Source organism: Erythrolamprus reginae, chromosome 2 (assembly GCF_031021105.1).
Source record: "Erythrolamprus reginae isolate rEryReg1 chromosome 2, rEryReg1.hap1, whole genome shotgun sequence".
NCBI lineage: Eukaryota > Metazoa > Chordata > Lepidosauria > Squamata > Dipsadidae > Erythrolamprus > Erythrolamprus reginae.
Genome location: NC_091951.1, coordinates 27,470,176 through 27,485,907, shown reverse-complemented (window position 1 = coordinate 27,485,907; position 15,732 = coordinate 27,470,176). Strand labels below are relative to the sequence as shown.

General features: G+C 36.2%; 1 protein-coding gene across 2 annotated transcripts in view; it reads left to right on the top strand.

Moving 5' to 3' along the window:
- Positions 1-15,732, top strand: part of LOC139163009 (tenascin-X-like) — a 178,364-nt gene that overhangs the window by 80,267 nt on the left and 82,365 nt on the right. For both annotated transcript variants that reach the window (XM_070743897.1, XM_070743898.1), the window contains exons 16-18: positions 32-319; positions 2,717-3,028; positions 5,221-5,517. In XM_070743897.1, coding sequence (XP_070599998.1) covers positions 32-319; positions 2,717-3,028; positions 5,221-5,517 — 897 coding nt within the window. The remainder of the gene's footprint in view (positions 1-31; positions 320-2,716; positions 3,029-5,220; positions 5,518-15,732) is intronic.

Sequence of the window (15,732 nt, the reverse complement as noted above, 5' to 3'; positions counted from 1 at the left end):
CAAAGACAGCGGCTATCTTTTATTTCCACAGGACCACAAGAAGATGTGTCTGTCCACAAAACTGTCCTCAGAGATCTGGCTGTATCAGAGGTGACCAGTAACTCTGTGCATCTTACATGGAGAGTCCCTTCAGGCAGGTTTGATTCCTTTTTGCTCCAGTATCAAGACTCAGAAGGCAACGATCAAGACTTGCGTATGGACGGAGATTCCCGCGAGGTCATTATTCCCAATTTGGTTCCCACCCAAAGATACAGATTCAGCCTCTACGGCATTTTGGGGACACAGCGCCTTGGACCTCTGTTTGCAGATGCTGTGACAGGTTAGCAATACCATCTTTCCTTCAATCATAAAAAGTTCTTCTTCCTTCTCTTTTAATATGTTAAAAAAAAATAGGAAAGTGTTTCCTAATGTTTCCTTGTCATCTTGTAGCATATATTCACTTTGTACAAAAGAAAAATCAGTGAAAGTTAACTATTAATAGAAATATTTGCTAGTTGTTCCCAACTCTAGGAGGCAGTGCTAATCTCTGTTTCAAAGCCAAAGAGCCAGCACTCTCTGAAGACATCTTTGTGGTCATGTGGTCGGCATGACTAAATGCCAAAGGTACATGGAACGCTGTTATCTTCCCACCAAAGGTGGTGTTCTGTCCGAACAGGGCAATGATCAGAAATAAAGAGCCACACACGCTGTCCAAAATTTGATTATAGACAAAATCTATTGGTAAAATGAGTCATGCAATAAATTGGTTAGCTCTTAGGAATTTTCATGCTGGTAGTGATTCTCTAATGAGCCAAAGAAAAGAGAAGACCAGGCTGCGAGCCAGAGACAGTCATAAACCTCCATTCCTGAAGTGTTTCTGGTAATTTGACAAAACTTACTGTTCCGTGGAACTCAGCAGCACATGAAACGGGCATGAATAAAAGTCTGGGAAAGCAGAAAAATCTCTCAGCTTTGATGCACCAACTGCCATGATGAAAAACGTTGTTCACCATGCCCACTTCCCCTTAGAATGTCCCTTGTATACTGGCAAGGCGTGGCCAAATGTCTCATAGATGTTTTATGTGAAGAACCCCTTCTTTTCAGATATTCATGTCTGGGCCACGTTCTCCTGACCCTTGCATCTAACAGGGGGTCCTGCTCCTCTAATTCCCCATCGTCCTCTGACTCACTCAATCCCATAACTGGCGGTGCTACAGACTCTAGTGTATCCTCAGTCTCTAACTCCCCATCACTCTCACACTCGGACTCAGATGACAAGAAAACTGGCCTGCGATGCCAGTACTCATCCATCTCCTGGTCCTCAAAATCCTTGAGCCAGACATGGACCACTCACAACAGGTGGTACCTATTTTTCTACTTGCATTTTTTACGTACTTTTGAACTGCAAGGTTGGCAGAAGCTGGGACAAGTAATGGGAACTCACCCCGTTACAGAGCAATATGGATTTGGACCACTGAACTGGAAACTTCATATCATGCAGAATGCAGCTGTGAGAGCAATCATGGGTTTCCTTAGGTATGCCCATGTTACACCAACACTCCGCAGTCTGCATTAGTTGCCGATCAGTTTCTGGTCACAATTCAAAGTGTTGGTTATGACCTATAAAGCCTTTCATGGCACCGGACCAGAATATCTCCGGGACCGCCTTCTGCCGCACGAATCCCAGCGGCCGGTTAGGTCCCACAGAGTTGGCCTTCTCCGGGTCCTGTCGACTAACCAATGTCAGTTGGTAGGACCCAGGGGAAGAGCCTTCTCTGTGGCGGCCCTGACCCTCTGGAACAAGCTCTCATCAGAGATTAGGATTGCCCCCACCCTCCTTGCCTTTCGTAAACTTCTTAAAACCCACCTCTGCCGTCAGGCATGGGGGAACTGAGACATCTCCCCTTGCCTGTGTAGTTTTATGTATGGTGTGTTTGTGTGTATGCTTTTTAAATAATGGGGTTTTTAGGCTTTTAATGTTAAATTGTTATTTTAGACTTTTAATATTAGATTTGTTATTGTATATTGTTTTATCACTGTTGTGAGCCGCCCCGAGTTTGCGGAGAGGGACGGCATACAAATCTAAATAATAATAATAATAATAATTATTATTATTATTATTATTATTATTATTATTATTATTGGAAACTTCATATCATGCAGAATGCAGCTGTGAGAGCAATCATGGGCTTCCCTAGGTATGCCCATGTTACACCAACACTCCGCAGTCTGCATTGGTTGCCAATCAGTTTCCGGTCACAATTCAAAGTGTTGGTTATGACCTATAAAGCCTTTCATGGCTTTATAGTTTATTATTATTATTATTATTATTATTATTATTATTATTATTATTATTATTATTATTAAAAAATAACCTCTTCATCAACAAGCTTAGCGTCCTGAGCCACCACATCCCATCTACAACTATTATTGTTGTTATTATTATTATTATTATTACTATTATTATTACTATTATTATTATTATTATTTATTAGATTTGTATGCCGCCCTTCTCCGCAGACTCGGGGCGGCTCACAACAATAATAGAAACAATATACAGTATTACAAATCTAACAATTAAAAATCATTAAAAAAAACATGCAAAGAATATGCATAGAAAGCATACAGATTTATTTCCAGTATTTTCTCAGAATTATTTACTGCAAGTTACAAGGGGAAAACAGTCCTAGTGAGAAACGGTGCTGCCAACTCTTTTTTTATTCCCTATCCTTTATAGCTGCAGTTCAGGAACCAAAAAAGAAAAAAACAGATGAGACCATAGGGATTAAACCCAGCCTGGGGGAATTCTCAGTCCTGGATGTCACAAGCAATACCGTCCATCTTTATTGGACCGTCCCCACTGGAAGCTTTGACTCCTTCCTGATCCAGTATAAGGATGTAGATGGTCAACCCCAAGCCTTGCCTGTGGAGGGAGACTCCCGTGAAGTCATAGTGACCAACCTGACTCCTTCTCGCAGATACAAGTTCAACCTCTATGGAGTGTCCGGGCGCAAGCGCTCCGTGCCCCTCTCCACTGATGCCACCACAGGTCAGCCTCAGAATTCGGAACTTTTCAAATACCATATTAATTTTCTTGGTTTCCTTAACAAGCAGCAATTTTACTGAACGTTGCATGGATTGCATATCAAACATTAAGGCTCTTATAACTAATAAAGGAGAATATTTGTAGCCCAGGGTTGAAATGAGGGTCCTTGGGGCACTCTGAGCAAGACTGTTTACTTGCAAACATTTCATTATTCTAATTGGATAACATCATTAGTGCTAGTAAGGAGTTCTGTTTGTTGTCGGTTTATAGTCTGGTGTCTTACCTGTCTCTGTGGATTGGGGGCAATCTTAGAGATTCTTTGGTTGGGCTGCTTACATTTGCTTACTGCTTACTTTTGGCTCCTTGGTACTGCTTACTTGATTGTTGGTTTGAAGCAGGGGCGAAATCCAGCAGGTTCCGACAGGTCCTGGAGAACCAGTAATGGAACTTTTGAGTAGTTCAGAGAACTGGAAAATACCACCTCTGGCTGCCCCCAGAGTAGGGTGGGAATGGAGATTTTTGCAGTATTCTTTCCCTGCCATGCCAACCAAGCCACATCCACAGAACCAGTAGTTAAAAAAAAATTAGAATTAAAACCAGAGACCTATCTTCTAGGGCTTGTTAGAGGGCAATACGTTTAATCAAAATACTACCTGATCATCCATATAATAATTGCAGCCTGTGCACAAATGTGGAAAGATAATAACCTCCCAACAGATAATATGATTATAAAGAAACTTATGGATTGCGCTGAAATGTCCAGGCTCACTTTTGAACTACAAGACAAGACGGAGTGGCTGTGGGTCTTGCCTCCCAAGGACAATTCCATCTGTCCATCCATTACCCTGGGGGGAGAATCATTGACCCCCTCAGAGAGGGTCCGCAATTTGGGCATCCTCCGGAGATCCACAGCTCACATTAGAGAAACATCTTTCAGCTGTGGCGAGGAAGGCGTTCGCCCAGGTTCGCCTGGTGCACCAGTTGCGACCCTATTTGGACCGGGAGTCACTGCTCACAGTCACTCATGCCCTCATCACCTCGAGGCTCGACTACTGTAACGCTCTCTACATGGGGCTACCTTTGAAAAGTGTTTGGAAACTTCAGATCGTGCAGAATGCAGCTGCGAGAGCAATCATGGGCTTTCCCAAAAATGCCCATGTAACACCAACACTCCGCAGTCTGCATTGGTTGCCGATCAGTTTCTGGTCACAATTCAAAGTGTTGGTCATCATCTATAAAGCCCTTCATGGCACCGGACCAGGGTATCTACGAGACCGCCTTCTGCCGCACAAATCCCAGCGACCAGTGAGGTCCCACAGAGTGGGCCTTCTCTGGGTCCCGTCAACAAAACCATGTCGTTTGGCGGGGCCCAGGGGAAAAGCCTTCTCTGTGGCGGCCCCGGCCCTCTGGAACCAACTCCCCCCGAAGATTAGAATTGCCCCCACCCTCCTTGCCTTTTGTAAGCTCCTTAAAACCCACCTCTGCCGTCAGGCATGGGGGAACTGAGATATTCTTTCCCCCTAGGCCTTTACAATTCATGTATGGTATGTTTGTATGTATGGATGTTTGGTTTTACAATAAGGGTTTTTTAGTTGTTTTAGTATTGGATTTACATGCTGTTTTTTGTTACTGTTGTTAGCCGCCCCGAGTCTATGGAGAGGGGCGGCATACAAATCCAGTAAATAAAATAAAATAAATAAAATAAATAAAGCAACAAGGAGATATATAGAGTTTGCTTTTTGATTCCTCAGGAATGCAAACAAAATGGAAATGATGTATAATGTAACCATTTTCCTTTCTTTTTCTATTTTTTATTCTACCTTCTTTTCTCTCTTTTTTTCTCTCTGTCCATCTTTTTTAAAAAGTTATGATTTCACCACTGTCTGAAGTTAACCTTGGGGTTAATCTATGCTTATCTGAGTACTGATTATTGGTAGAGAGAGGTGCTGGAATATTTTTTTCCTATTATGGGCTGATTGTCTCTTTTGCATAATCAATAAATATTTGTTAATATCCATATGTCTTTCAGTAGCTGCTTTGAAATTTCTAGCATTTTTTGAACTTGGCCTGGTCTAGGAGGGTCTCAGTTTCCCAATTGAAACTATGGTTAAATCTGTGTCTATACAGTGATTTTATATATATATATATATATATATATAACTCTTATAACCCTTTTTAAAAATTTTCTCCTTTAGCCCACGTTAGAGACTCAGGGGAGCCAACTCCTGTCCAACCCAGCCTAGGAGAATTCTCAGTCCTTGATGTCATGAGTGATTCTGTCAAACTCCAATGGACTGTCCCCACTGGGAACTTTGACTCCTTCCTGATCCAGTACAAGGATGCAGATGGTCAACCTCAAGCGTTGCCTGTGGAGGGAGGCTTCCGTGAAGTCACGGTGACCAACCTGGCTCCTTCTCGTAGATACAAGTTCAACCTCTATGGAGTTTCGGGGCGCAAACGTTCCACCCCCGTCTCCACTGATGCCACCACAGGTCAGCTTCAAGGATTGTGAGATTTCCAGATATTGTACCTTCAGATCAGCATGATTGGTTTCCTTATTAAGCAGTGTTATTGCTGTAGCGGTTGCCTAACACTTCAATATCTTGTTTCATACTAGCTCTTGCAAGTTGGATTTTTTGTTAATATTGTGCTGGGTTTTTGTTGTTTTGCAATGGAAACTGCAGTTTAATGTTTCCAAATGTAAAATAATGCACTTGGGGAAAAGGAATCCTCAATCTGAGTATTGTATTGGCAGTTCTGTGTTAGCAAATACTTCAGAAGAAAAGGATTTAGGGGTAGTGATTTCTGACAGTCTCAAAATGGATGAACAGTGCAGTCAGGCGGTAGGTAAAGCAAGTAGGATGCTTGGCTGCATAGCTAGAGGTATAACAAGCAGGAAGAGGGAGATTATGATCCCGCTATATAGAGTGCTGGTGAGACCACATTTGGAATTACTGTGTTCAGTTCTGGAGACTGCACCTACAAAAAGATATTGACAAAATTGAACGGGTCCAAAGACGGGCTACAAGAATGGTGGAAGGTCTTAAGCATAAAACGTATATGTCTGGAGGACAGAAGGAAAAGGGGGGACATGATCGAAACATTTAAATATATTAAAGGGTTAAATAAGGTCCAGGAGGGAAGTGTTTTTAATAGGAAAGTGAACACAAGAACAAGGGGACACAATCTGAAGTTAGTTGGGGGAAAGATCAAAAGCAACATGAGAAAATATTATTTTACTGAAAGAGTAGTAGATCCTTGGAAAAAACTTCCAGCAGACGTGGTAGATAAATCCACAGTAACCGAATTTAAACATGCCTGGGATAAACATATATCCATTGTAAGATAAAATACAGGAAATAGTATAAGGGCAGACTACATGGACCATGAGGTCTTTTTCTGCCGTCAGACTTCTATGTTTCTTTTTTTTTTTAATATTTTTTATTATTTTCAAAGTAAAACGAACAAAGACATACAACATTAAACATTTAAGGAGCTACTATTGCTCCGCTTATCTTAGAAGTCTAACTAATACAAAATATAAAAAACTCTAACTGTTACAAGATCTAAGCAGAAAAACCACACTTGAAAATTACTTTATCATTAAATTTAATTATAGATTTTTAAAATTAAGATTATTGATTGAGTTTCTCTCTATATATTTTTTTTGTACAAAAAATAATAATAATATACTTATATGTATATATATATCAAAAAAAACAATAAGCAAATTATTAGTAATGCAAGAAGAATAAAAAAAAAATATAAACACTTCTGAATTAGTTATAATATGAACTATATAAACTATATAATTCTATCTTATAATTTTTAAGTAATCATTTATTCTTATATGTTTAATTTTTAATACTATTTTTAACATTCCACCAATCATATACTTTATCCCAAATTTTATAAAATTCTGTTTCAGTTTGATTGTTCAACCTTTTAGTCATCATATCTAGTTCTGCACACTCTATGATTTTTTTAAACACCTCAGAGTCTTTCGGTATCGTCTTTTCTTTCCATTTCTGCGCGAATGTTATTCGTGCCGCAGTCAATATATGTATTATTAAATAGTAAATATCTTTTTTATACTTTATATTTGAAATACCCAATAAAAAAATTTCAGGAGATTTTTTAATCTTCTCCTTTGTTATTTCATTTATCCAATTCTCTACTTTATTCCAAAATATTTTTGTCTCCGGACAGGTCCACCATGTATGGTAATATGTACCAACTTCTTTTTTGCATTTCCAACAAATGGGCGATACCGAAGGAAACATTTTAGAGATTCTATATGGTGGAAGGTGCCATCTATAAAACATCTTAATTTGATTTTCTTTGAAAGAGATTGATTTTGTTATTTTCCAATTATAGGTCCATATCTTTTCCCAAGTATCTAAATCAATCTCTTTGCCAAAATTTTTGCACCAACTGATCATATTATCTTTCAATATCCAACCTATCGTTCTATGATTTAGTAAATATTTATAAACATTTCCAATTGTCTTTGTTTGATTTTGGAATAATAATTTGCCCAGTACATTATTTTCTTTTAAAAAAATGTAAGTCTTTACGTCTATTTGATATCTAGAACTAATCTGCATATAATGCCACCAATCTAAGTCTATACCTAACTCGTATAACTCTTGTTTTGTTCTTAATTTTAATTGATTATTTAACAAATCACTATATTTCCAAATCTTACCTTTTCCTTTAAGATTTGGGTGTACTATGGCTTCAAGGGGTGAAACCCATTCTGGCATTACTAAAAAATGATTTTTCTTTATTTCATTCCACACTTCTATCAATGCCTTTCTAATAACATTATTTTTAAAATATGAGTGGGTTCTTAACTTATCATACCAAACAAATGCATGCCACCCGACCATCAAGTCGTGGCCTTCTAGGTTAAGCAATCTTTGATTTTCTAGTGTAAGCCATTCTTTTATCCATGTCAGAGCCGTGGCATGATAATATAGTTTCCAATTTGGAAGCCCCAGGCCCCCTCTCTCCTTACGGTCTTCTAATGAATTTTGTTTTATTCTTGATTTTTTACCTTGCCAAATAAATTTTCTTATTATCTTATTCAATTCGGCAAAGAATTTCGCTCCTGGATTTATCGGAATCACTTGAAAAAGGAATAGTATTTTTGGAAGGATATTCATTTTAACTGTGGAGATTCTTCCTACGAATGATAATTGTAAATTACTCCATATTTCTAAATCTTTTTTAATCTGACTTAATAATTTTAAGTAATTGTCGTTTTTTAAAGATAGGGCTTTGGAGGTCATCCATATCCCTAAGTATTTCACTTTTTTCGTGATCTTCATGTTTGATAAGTCTCCTAAGTGTTTTCTCTGTATTTCAGTCATATTTTTTGTTAGTATCTGTGTCTTTTCCTTATTTATTTTCAATCCTGCGACTTTCCCATATTCTTCAATCACATTTATTAAATTTAGGATAGATTCTATTGGGTCATCTAAAATAAAGACTACGTCATCTGCAAATGCTTGTGTTTTATAAACTTCTTTTCTGATTTTCAATCCTTTTATTTTCTGATCTGCTCTTATTTTTATCAGCAATACTTCTAAAGTCAAAATAAACAACAATGGTGATATTGGGCAACCTTGTCTTACTCCTCTTTGTATAACTACTTTTTCTGTTTGTTCACTATTTATTATAATTTTAGCAGTTTGTTCAGAATATATAGCGTCTATTATGTTAAAAAACTTTGTTCCTACTTCCATCTTATTTAATTGTATTTTCATGAAATTCCAGTCCACGTTGTCAAATGCTTTTTGAGCATCTAAAAATACAAGTGCCATTTGCTTTTCAGGGTGTTGTTCGTAGTATTCCAAAGTGTTAACAATTATTCTTAAATTATTTTTAATTTGTCTTCCTGGTAAAAACCCATTTTGGTCACTGTGTATCATGTTGTTTATAATACTTTTAAGTCTATTGGCAAATATTGATATAAAAATTTTATAGTCTACGTTCAACAATGAGATAGGTCTATAATTTTCAATTTTTTCTTTCTTGGTATCCGCCTTATGTATTAAGGTTATTAAAGTTTCTGACCAGGTTTTTGGTAATTTACCTGTTGTCAATATTTGATTATATATCTCAAGCATGTTGGAAAAGAATATTTCTAAATCTAGTTTGTAAAATTCAGCTGGTATTGCGTCTGGACCGGTCGCTTTATTATTTTTTGATTCTTTATAGATTGTTTTAATTCTATATCTGTAACGGGTCTATTTAATCTTTGCTGTTGGGCTTCCGTTAAAACTGGAAGTTTTATTTGTTCCAAATATTTAAAAATTAAATCCTCGCTTATCTCTTCTTTCTTATATAATTGTTTATAGAATTCCGAAGCTATTTCCTTTTTGTCTTCTATTCTATGTTTTATAGTACCTTTTGAATCCATCAGATTTTTTATAATTTTATTTTCTCTCTCTTTTCTAAGTTTGTATGCCAGCCATCTTCCAGGTTTATTTGCATATTCAAAATAATCTTGTTTTGCTCTTTTTATCTTTTCTGCAATTGATTCTTGTTCTATTAATCTCAATTTATGTCTTATTAATTCTCTCTGATTTTTTAATTTGTCATCCTTATCCTCTTTTTGCATTAAAATTTCTAATTTTCTTAATTCTTCTACTAATGTTTCTTGGTATTCTTTCTTTTCTTTATTCTTTTTTGCTGTGAATGCTATTGTTAATCCACGTATATATGCTTTGGTTGTGTCCCATAAATTTTGAGGGGTAGTATCTGCATTTTTATTTATTTTTAAGAAAATCTTTAACTCCTTCTCTACCCATTTCTTATATTCAGGATCTTTTATTATAATTCTATTCATTGACCAATTCTTTATTATCCTTTTACCTTTCCAATATATGGATAGAGGGTTATGATCGGCCCAAGTATTTGTTTCTATTTCTATTTCACTTATTTGTTCCATTATTTGAGTAGGAGCCCATGCCATATCAATTCTAGACCAAGTCTTATGTGGATTGGAATAAAAAGTATACTGTTTATCTTTTAAATGCTGTTCTCGCCATACGTCTTTTAATGCCAATTCTGTTCTCATTTTCCAAAATGATGCCGGTAATATTACCTTTTTTTTCTTTTCTTTTCTTTTCCCATTATAATCCATTTGGTCATCTGATATTGCATTAAAGTCTCCTATTATTATCATATTTTCAATTGATAACTCATTGATTTTTTCATGTAGGTCTTTATAGAATTGTTTTTGATTATCATTTGGTGCATAAATTGAGACAATTGTTAAAGGTTTTATTTCTAAATCTAATTGTACTATCAAGATCCTTCCATCACCATCATTATATATTTCTTTAGATTCAATTAAATCATCGATATACATTGCTACACCTCTTTTCTTTTGGTTTGCCAAACTTGTGTATAATTTTCCCAATTTGGGATTCTTAAGGAGACTTCTTTTTTATTTTTTGATATGAACTTCTTGTAGGATGCTTATCTGGGCTTTTTGTTTCATAAGTTTAGTTAATACTTGGTTTCTCTTCCTTGGGTTATTTAATCCATTTACATTGACTGAAAATATTTTCAGATCATGTGTCATCTTTATTTATAGTACCTTTTGGGTTCTTTTGGTTCTCGAAGTCGGGTATCTAAAATTAAGTCTTGTGAGATCTGTAGTTGTTTCTGCCTTACCACCAACGCTTCTTCCACTCCACCACCTGTGGCCCCCCTCACTTCGTCGCCAAGCTCTGATTGGATCTGAATTTGCGCAGTACTGTCCAGTCCACTTCGTGCAAGGAAAGATCGTGCTTGTTCTACACTTTCTATTTTCACTCTCGTTGATTGCCATGTTAGGGTCAAACCTTCTGGTATCAGCCATCTGAAAGGAATGCTCTTTCTGATTAAAATACTTGTAAGAAAATAATATTGTCTTCTAGCCTCTCGGACTCTCCTCGGAACTTGTTTCAGAATCGCAATTTCTTTTCCATTACGTTGGAAAGACTCGTTTTTTGTGTATCTCAATATTGTATCTTTGACAATTCTTCTTGTGAACTTGATGTGGACTTCTCTGGGTAAGTTGTGGCGCCTAACATATCCAGTCTGAACTCGGTAGACTTCGTCGATCTCTTTTACCAGGTCTGTTGGGTCCAACTGCAAAATGGCTCCCATAACTTCTGCCATTTTTGCGGGAAGATCTTCGTCTTTTTCTTCTTCGATGTTTTGAAACCTCAGTCCATGTTGAGAAGAGTGAAGTTCTAAATTGGTTATTGCTATGTCAAAGTCTCTACGGGCAGCGTAGTTACGGTCTTCATATTCTTCTACTCTCTGTCCCACATCTTGAATTTTCCCTTCTGTCACTTGTATTCTCTTTTCGCTGTCTTGTAATTTTTGTTGAATAACTTTTATATTTCCATCCATTTCGGCAACATTTCCTTTTACTTCAGTTAATTCAGTTCGAAGTTCTGCAATTTCTTTTTTAATTTCGTCTTTCATCTCCTTCATCTCTTGCCTCAGTTCCTGTAAGTAGGTTTTCATTTCCTCTTTGTCTGTGTTGCTTTGATTTTTTGCATCGGTTTGTAATGCCTTGATGTCAGCTAATGCTTCTTGGATAATCTGAAGACCAGGGTCCATCGTAGGCTTGTCTTTTTCTTTCTCTTTAGCTAACATTGTGGGTATGGTCATTTGTTGTAACGGTGATGAAGTTGGAGAAGTCCTAGGTGTTGAAGTTGGAGCGGGAGTAGTTGGTTGTTTTCGCGTTGTTATTGTAGTCACTGAGGTCACACTCTGTGCCCTGTGGGAACCTTTCATAGTCCAAAATTTACTGTTAATTATTTTGTGTTAAAAAAAAAATATTTTAATCTGGATCTTATGTATCTTAATAGAAAAATGAAGCAGTAAAAGGAAAAAAGAAAGATTAAATATATTGATTTAATTCAATTAATGCTATAATTTATTATTGAGTTTAATTAAAAGGAAAGTAAAAAAGAAAAAGAAAATAAAGGGGTAAAGGTAAAGAAAGAAGAAAATATTTTGGTGAGTTCCTAGATTCCTTAAGTGGGGGTCAGGTAGGGGATAGGAAGAAACCAATATTCTAGCACATATCTATTTAATAATAATTAAAAAAAGAAAAAAATATAGAAGAGAAAAAAAGGGGGAAGAGAAAAAGAGGAGAAGAAAAAAGGAGAAAAGTAAAAGGAAAGAAGGATAGAGAGGGTTTCTTCAAAGAGGGGTAAATAGAAAGTAAAATCAATACCTAGATAGAATTTCTTTTAAGAAGACAGAAAAGGGAGAGGAGAAATAAATATTCTATATATATAAAAAAATAGAAAAATATATTTAAAATTATTTAAAAAATATACTTATATGTGTAGGAGTGCAAAAATAAAATAAAATGAAATAATAAAATAATATAAAAATTAATCCAATTAATAAACAGACTTTTTGTTAAAAAAGAGAGATATATCAAAAACTCTAAGGGAAAAAGGGTTCAAAAATTTCTAATGAGTCCAAAAAAGAAAAAGAAAAAACCCAAAAAGAAACAGTAGGCCTAACTTATGCTCTAATAAAATTATCCAGAGAAAAAGGGAAAAAAGAGAAAAATAGGTCCAAAATCAATGTCCAAAATATTTTCTAAATTCAAATACCAATGAGATGGTCCAAGTTTCTATACTATATATTTAAAAAGAGAGAGAACAATGAGAGTAAAAAAAGTAAAAATACAAAAAATATCCTTACGCCTCTGAAATCAGACAAAAAATAGTCCCAGCATGTCCAAGGAAAGATTTATAATAGAATAAAAATAGTATCAAAAGTTTTAAGAATAGGAAAATAAGATGTATACTCCAAAATTCGTTTAAAATATTTATAGCTTCAGAAAAAATCCATTGAAAAGAAAAAAAACATAAATTGAATTAGTTCAGTTCATTAGTTCCACAATGCTCAATTGATTAATATATTTTACTTCATTCACTCCATGATTTCCAAGTCAAACTTTAGTTTTAGAAGAGAAAAAATTGTAACAAGAAGAAATATACGAAGAAAAGGGAAAGTAGACACACCACACTATAATCTTAAGTAGCAAAAAAAAAAAAAGTGAAAGTTATACTCAGTTGTAACAAAGGCAAGTAGTTCCGGCTGATCTTCTCCACCGCGGATGGATATCACTTACAGTTTTCTTCTTTTGTTATATTCGCCTTAGAGTTGAAAAAATCTTCTTTTTCCCAAACTTGTGAAGATACCAAAGGAATTCCGTGTGGTGCTATGAGTCTCCTCTTTCTGCTGATCAATTATTTGTAGACTTCTTCTATTTTTTTGACCTTCCGCTGTCGGCGACCGCTACGGCTGTGTCCAGGCAGCCGCCTGGGCACAGCTCTCCATGCCTGCAGCTGCGGGGCTATCCCTCACTTCCGGGACCGTGGCGATCCGTCCCAGGGTGTCCGGGAGACCCCCTGTCCTGTGCCGATCCCTCCAGAGTCGGCACCACGCGAAACCGCGTCCTGCAGGCTGGAAAGGAGGACCGCGGTGCCGGAGCTCAGCCTCCGCTCCTCCGGCGTGATCGGGCTCCACCCGGAAGTCCCAGACTTCTATGTTTCTATGTTTCTATGCCTGGCCCCTTCAGAATATTACTTCCCATTTTCAGCTGCTCTTTGTCTATCTGGTAGACATCAAAAGTAATTCAAGTATTGGGGAGCAATATGTATCAGGAATTTTTTGCAGCAGGTCAAGAGAGGATTCTCCTTTTTTTTAAAAAAAAATTTTTTAAACTAATTTTTCAAAAGACAAACAAAGGACAAACAACATTCAACATTTAAGGAGCTACCATTGCTCCGCTTATCATAAAAGACCCACCTTTGCCGTCAAGCATGGGGGAACTAAAACACCTCCCCCTTGCCCATGTTGTTTTGTTGATTGACTGACTGTGTGCCTGTTTTTTATATATACTGTTTTTTTTATGAGATTATTAATTTCAATTGGAATCTGGATGGGTGGGCATTGGATTTGGTATTGTGTACTGTACTGTTTTTTATTATTGTTGTGAACCGCCCCGAGTTTGCGGAGAGGGGCGGCATATAAATCCAATAAACCTAACCTAACCTAACCATAAAAGTCTAACTAATACAAAAAGGAAAAAAGCCTAACTATGATCAGATCGATACAAAAACATAACATACATACCCTATATTCTTATTAAATTTAACTCTATATTCTCTATGTTAATTAATTTTCTTATCTATCAAATATTAAATGTTTTAATCTAAAATAGAATATAAAATATATCACTTCTAAATTTATCATATTGCAAAACTACCCTATGTTTATATTATTTTTAAGCTATTCATATATGCATACGGTTTACCATCACATTAATAAGTTCAAATAATTATAAATTCTTACTTATTTAATTTTTAAAACTATTTTTAAAATTCCACCATTTATATACTTTATCCCATATTTTATAATATTCTGTTTCAGCTTGGTTATTCAAGCGTTTTGTCATCATGTCTAATTCCGCACATTCTATAATTTTTTAAATACTTCTACATCTTTTGGTATTTCCTTTTCTTTCCATTTCTGTGCAAATGTAATTCTTGCCACAACCAATATATGTATTATTAAATAATACATTTCTTTTTTGTACTTCATATTTGAAATACCCAGTAGGAAAAATTCAGGAGATTTTTTTGATCTTCTCCTTTGTTATTTCATTTATCCATTTCTCTACTTTATTCCAATATTTCTTGGCTTCAGAGCATGTCCATCATGCATGAAAGTATGGGCCAGTTTCTTTTTTACATTTCCAACAAACAGGTGAAACAGTCGGAAACATTTTGAAAATCCTATATGGTGGAAGGTGCCATCTATAGAACATCTTAATTTGATTTTCTTTAAAAGAAATTGATTTTGTTATTTTCCAATTATTATCATCTTCTAATGGGATGATAGCCATTTCATAGGTCTGAATAATTCTCATTTTGTAAAGTCTTGATAGAGTCCAAGACTGGGGTTGAAGCCAAGAACAATAGGATCATTCTGAACATAAAGAAAACAAATGTCATGTTATCAACCTGTTGATATTATCTCAAAATTAGCAATAATAGAATATCAAATTATACATACATATTTTCCAAACACAGTACTTAGTTAATTTTTACTACCACGATGATTATTATAGTCTTTCCCTTTTATTTCTCTCTTTTTAAGCCCCAATTCCAAATATTGAGATTGCAGTTCCTAGCCAATCCAGCCTGGGGACTTCTTAGTCCTTGACACCATAAATAACTTGGTCCATCTCTGTTGGATCATCCACACTGGGAGCTTTGACTCCTCTGTAGTCCAGTACAAAGATGCAGATGGCCAACCCCAAGCCCTGACTGTGGAAGGAGATTCCAAGAAAATCATAATTTGTAACTAATCTGGCTTCTTCCCACAGATACAGGTTCAACCTCTATGGAGTCTTTGGACAAAAACTCTCCATCCCACCCGCCCCTCTACTTAGGCCACCATATGGCAGCTTCAGAAGTCATTGTGCTAAGATTTTTCAACTCTTGTAACTCTTTCAACCCTTGTTCGGAAATTCCAGATCGTGCAGAACGCGGCCACGAGAGCCATCGTGGGGCTTCCCAGATTTGCCCACGTATCTGCAACACTCCGTGGCCTGCATTGGCTGGCGATCAGTTTCCGGTCACAATTCAAAGTGTTGCTCATGATCT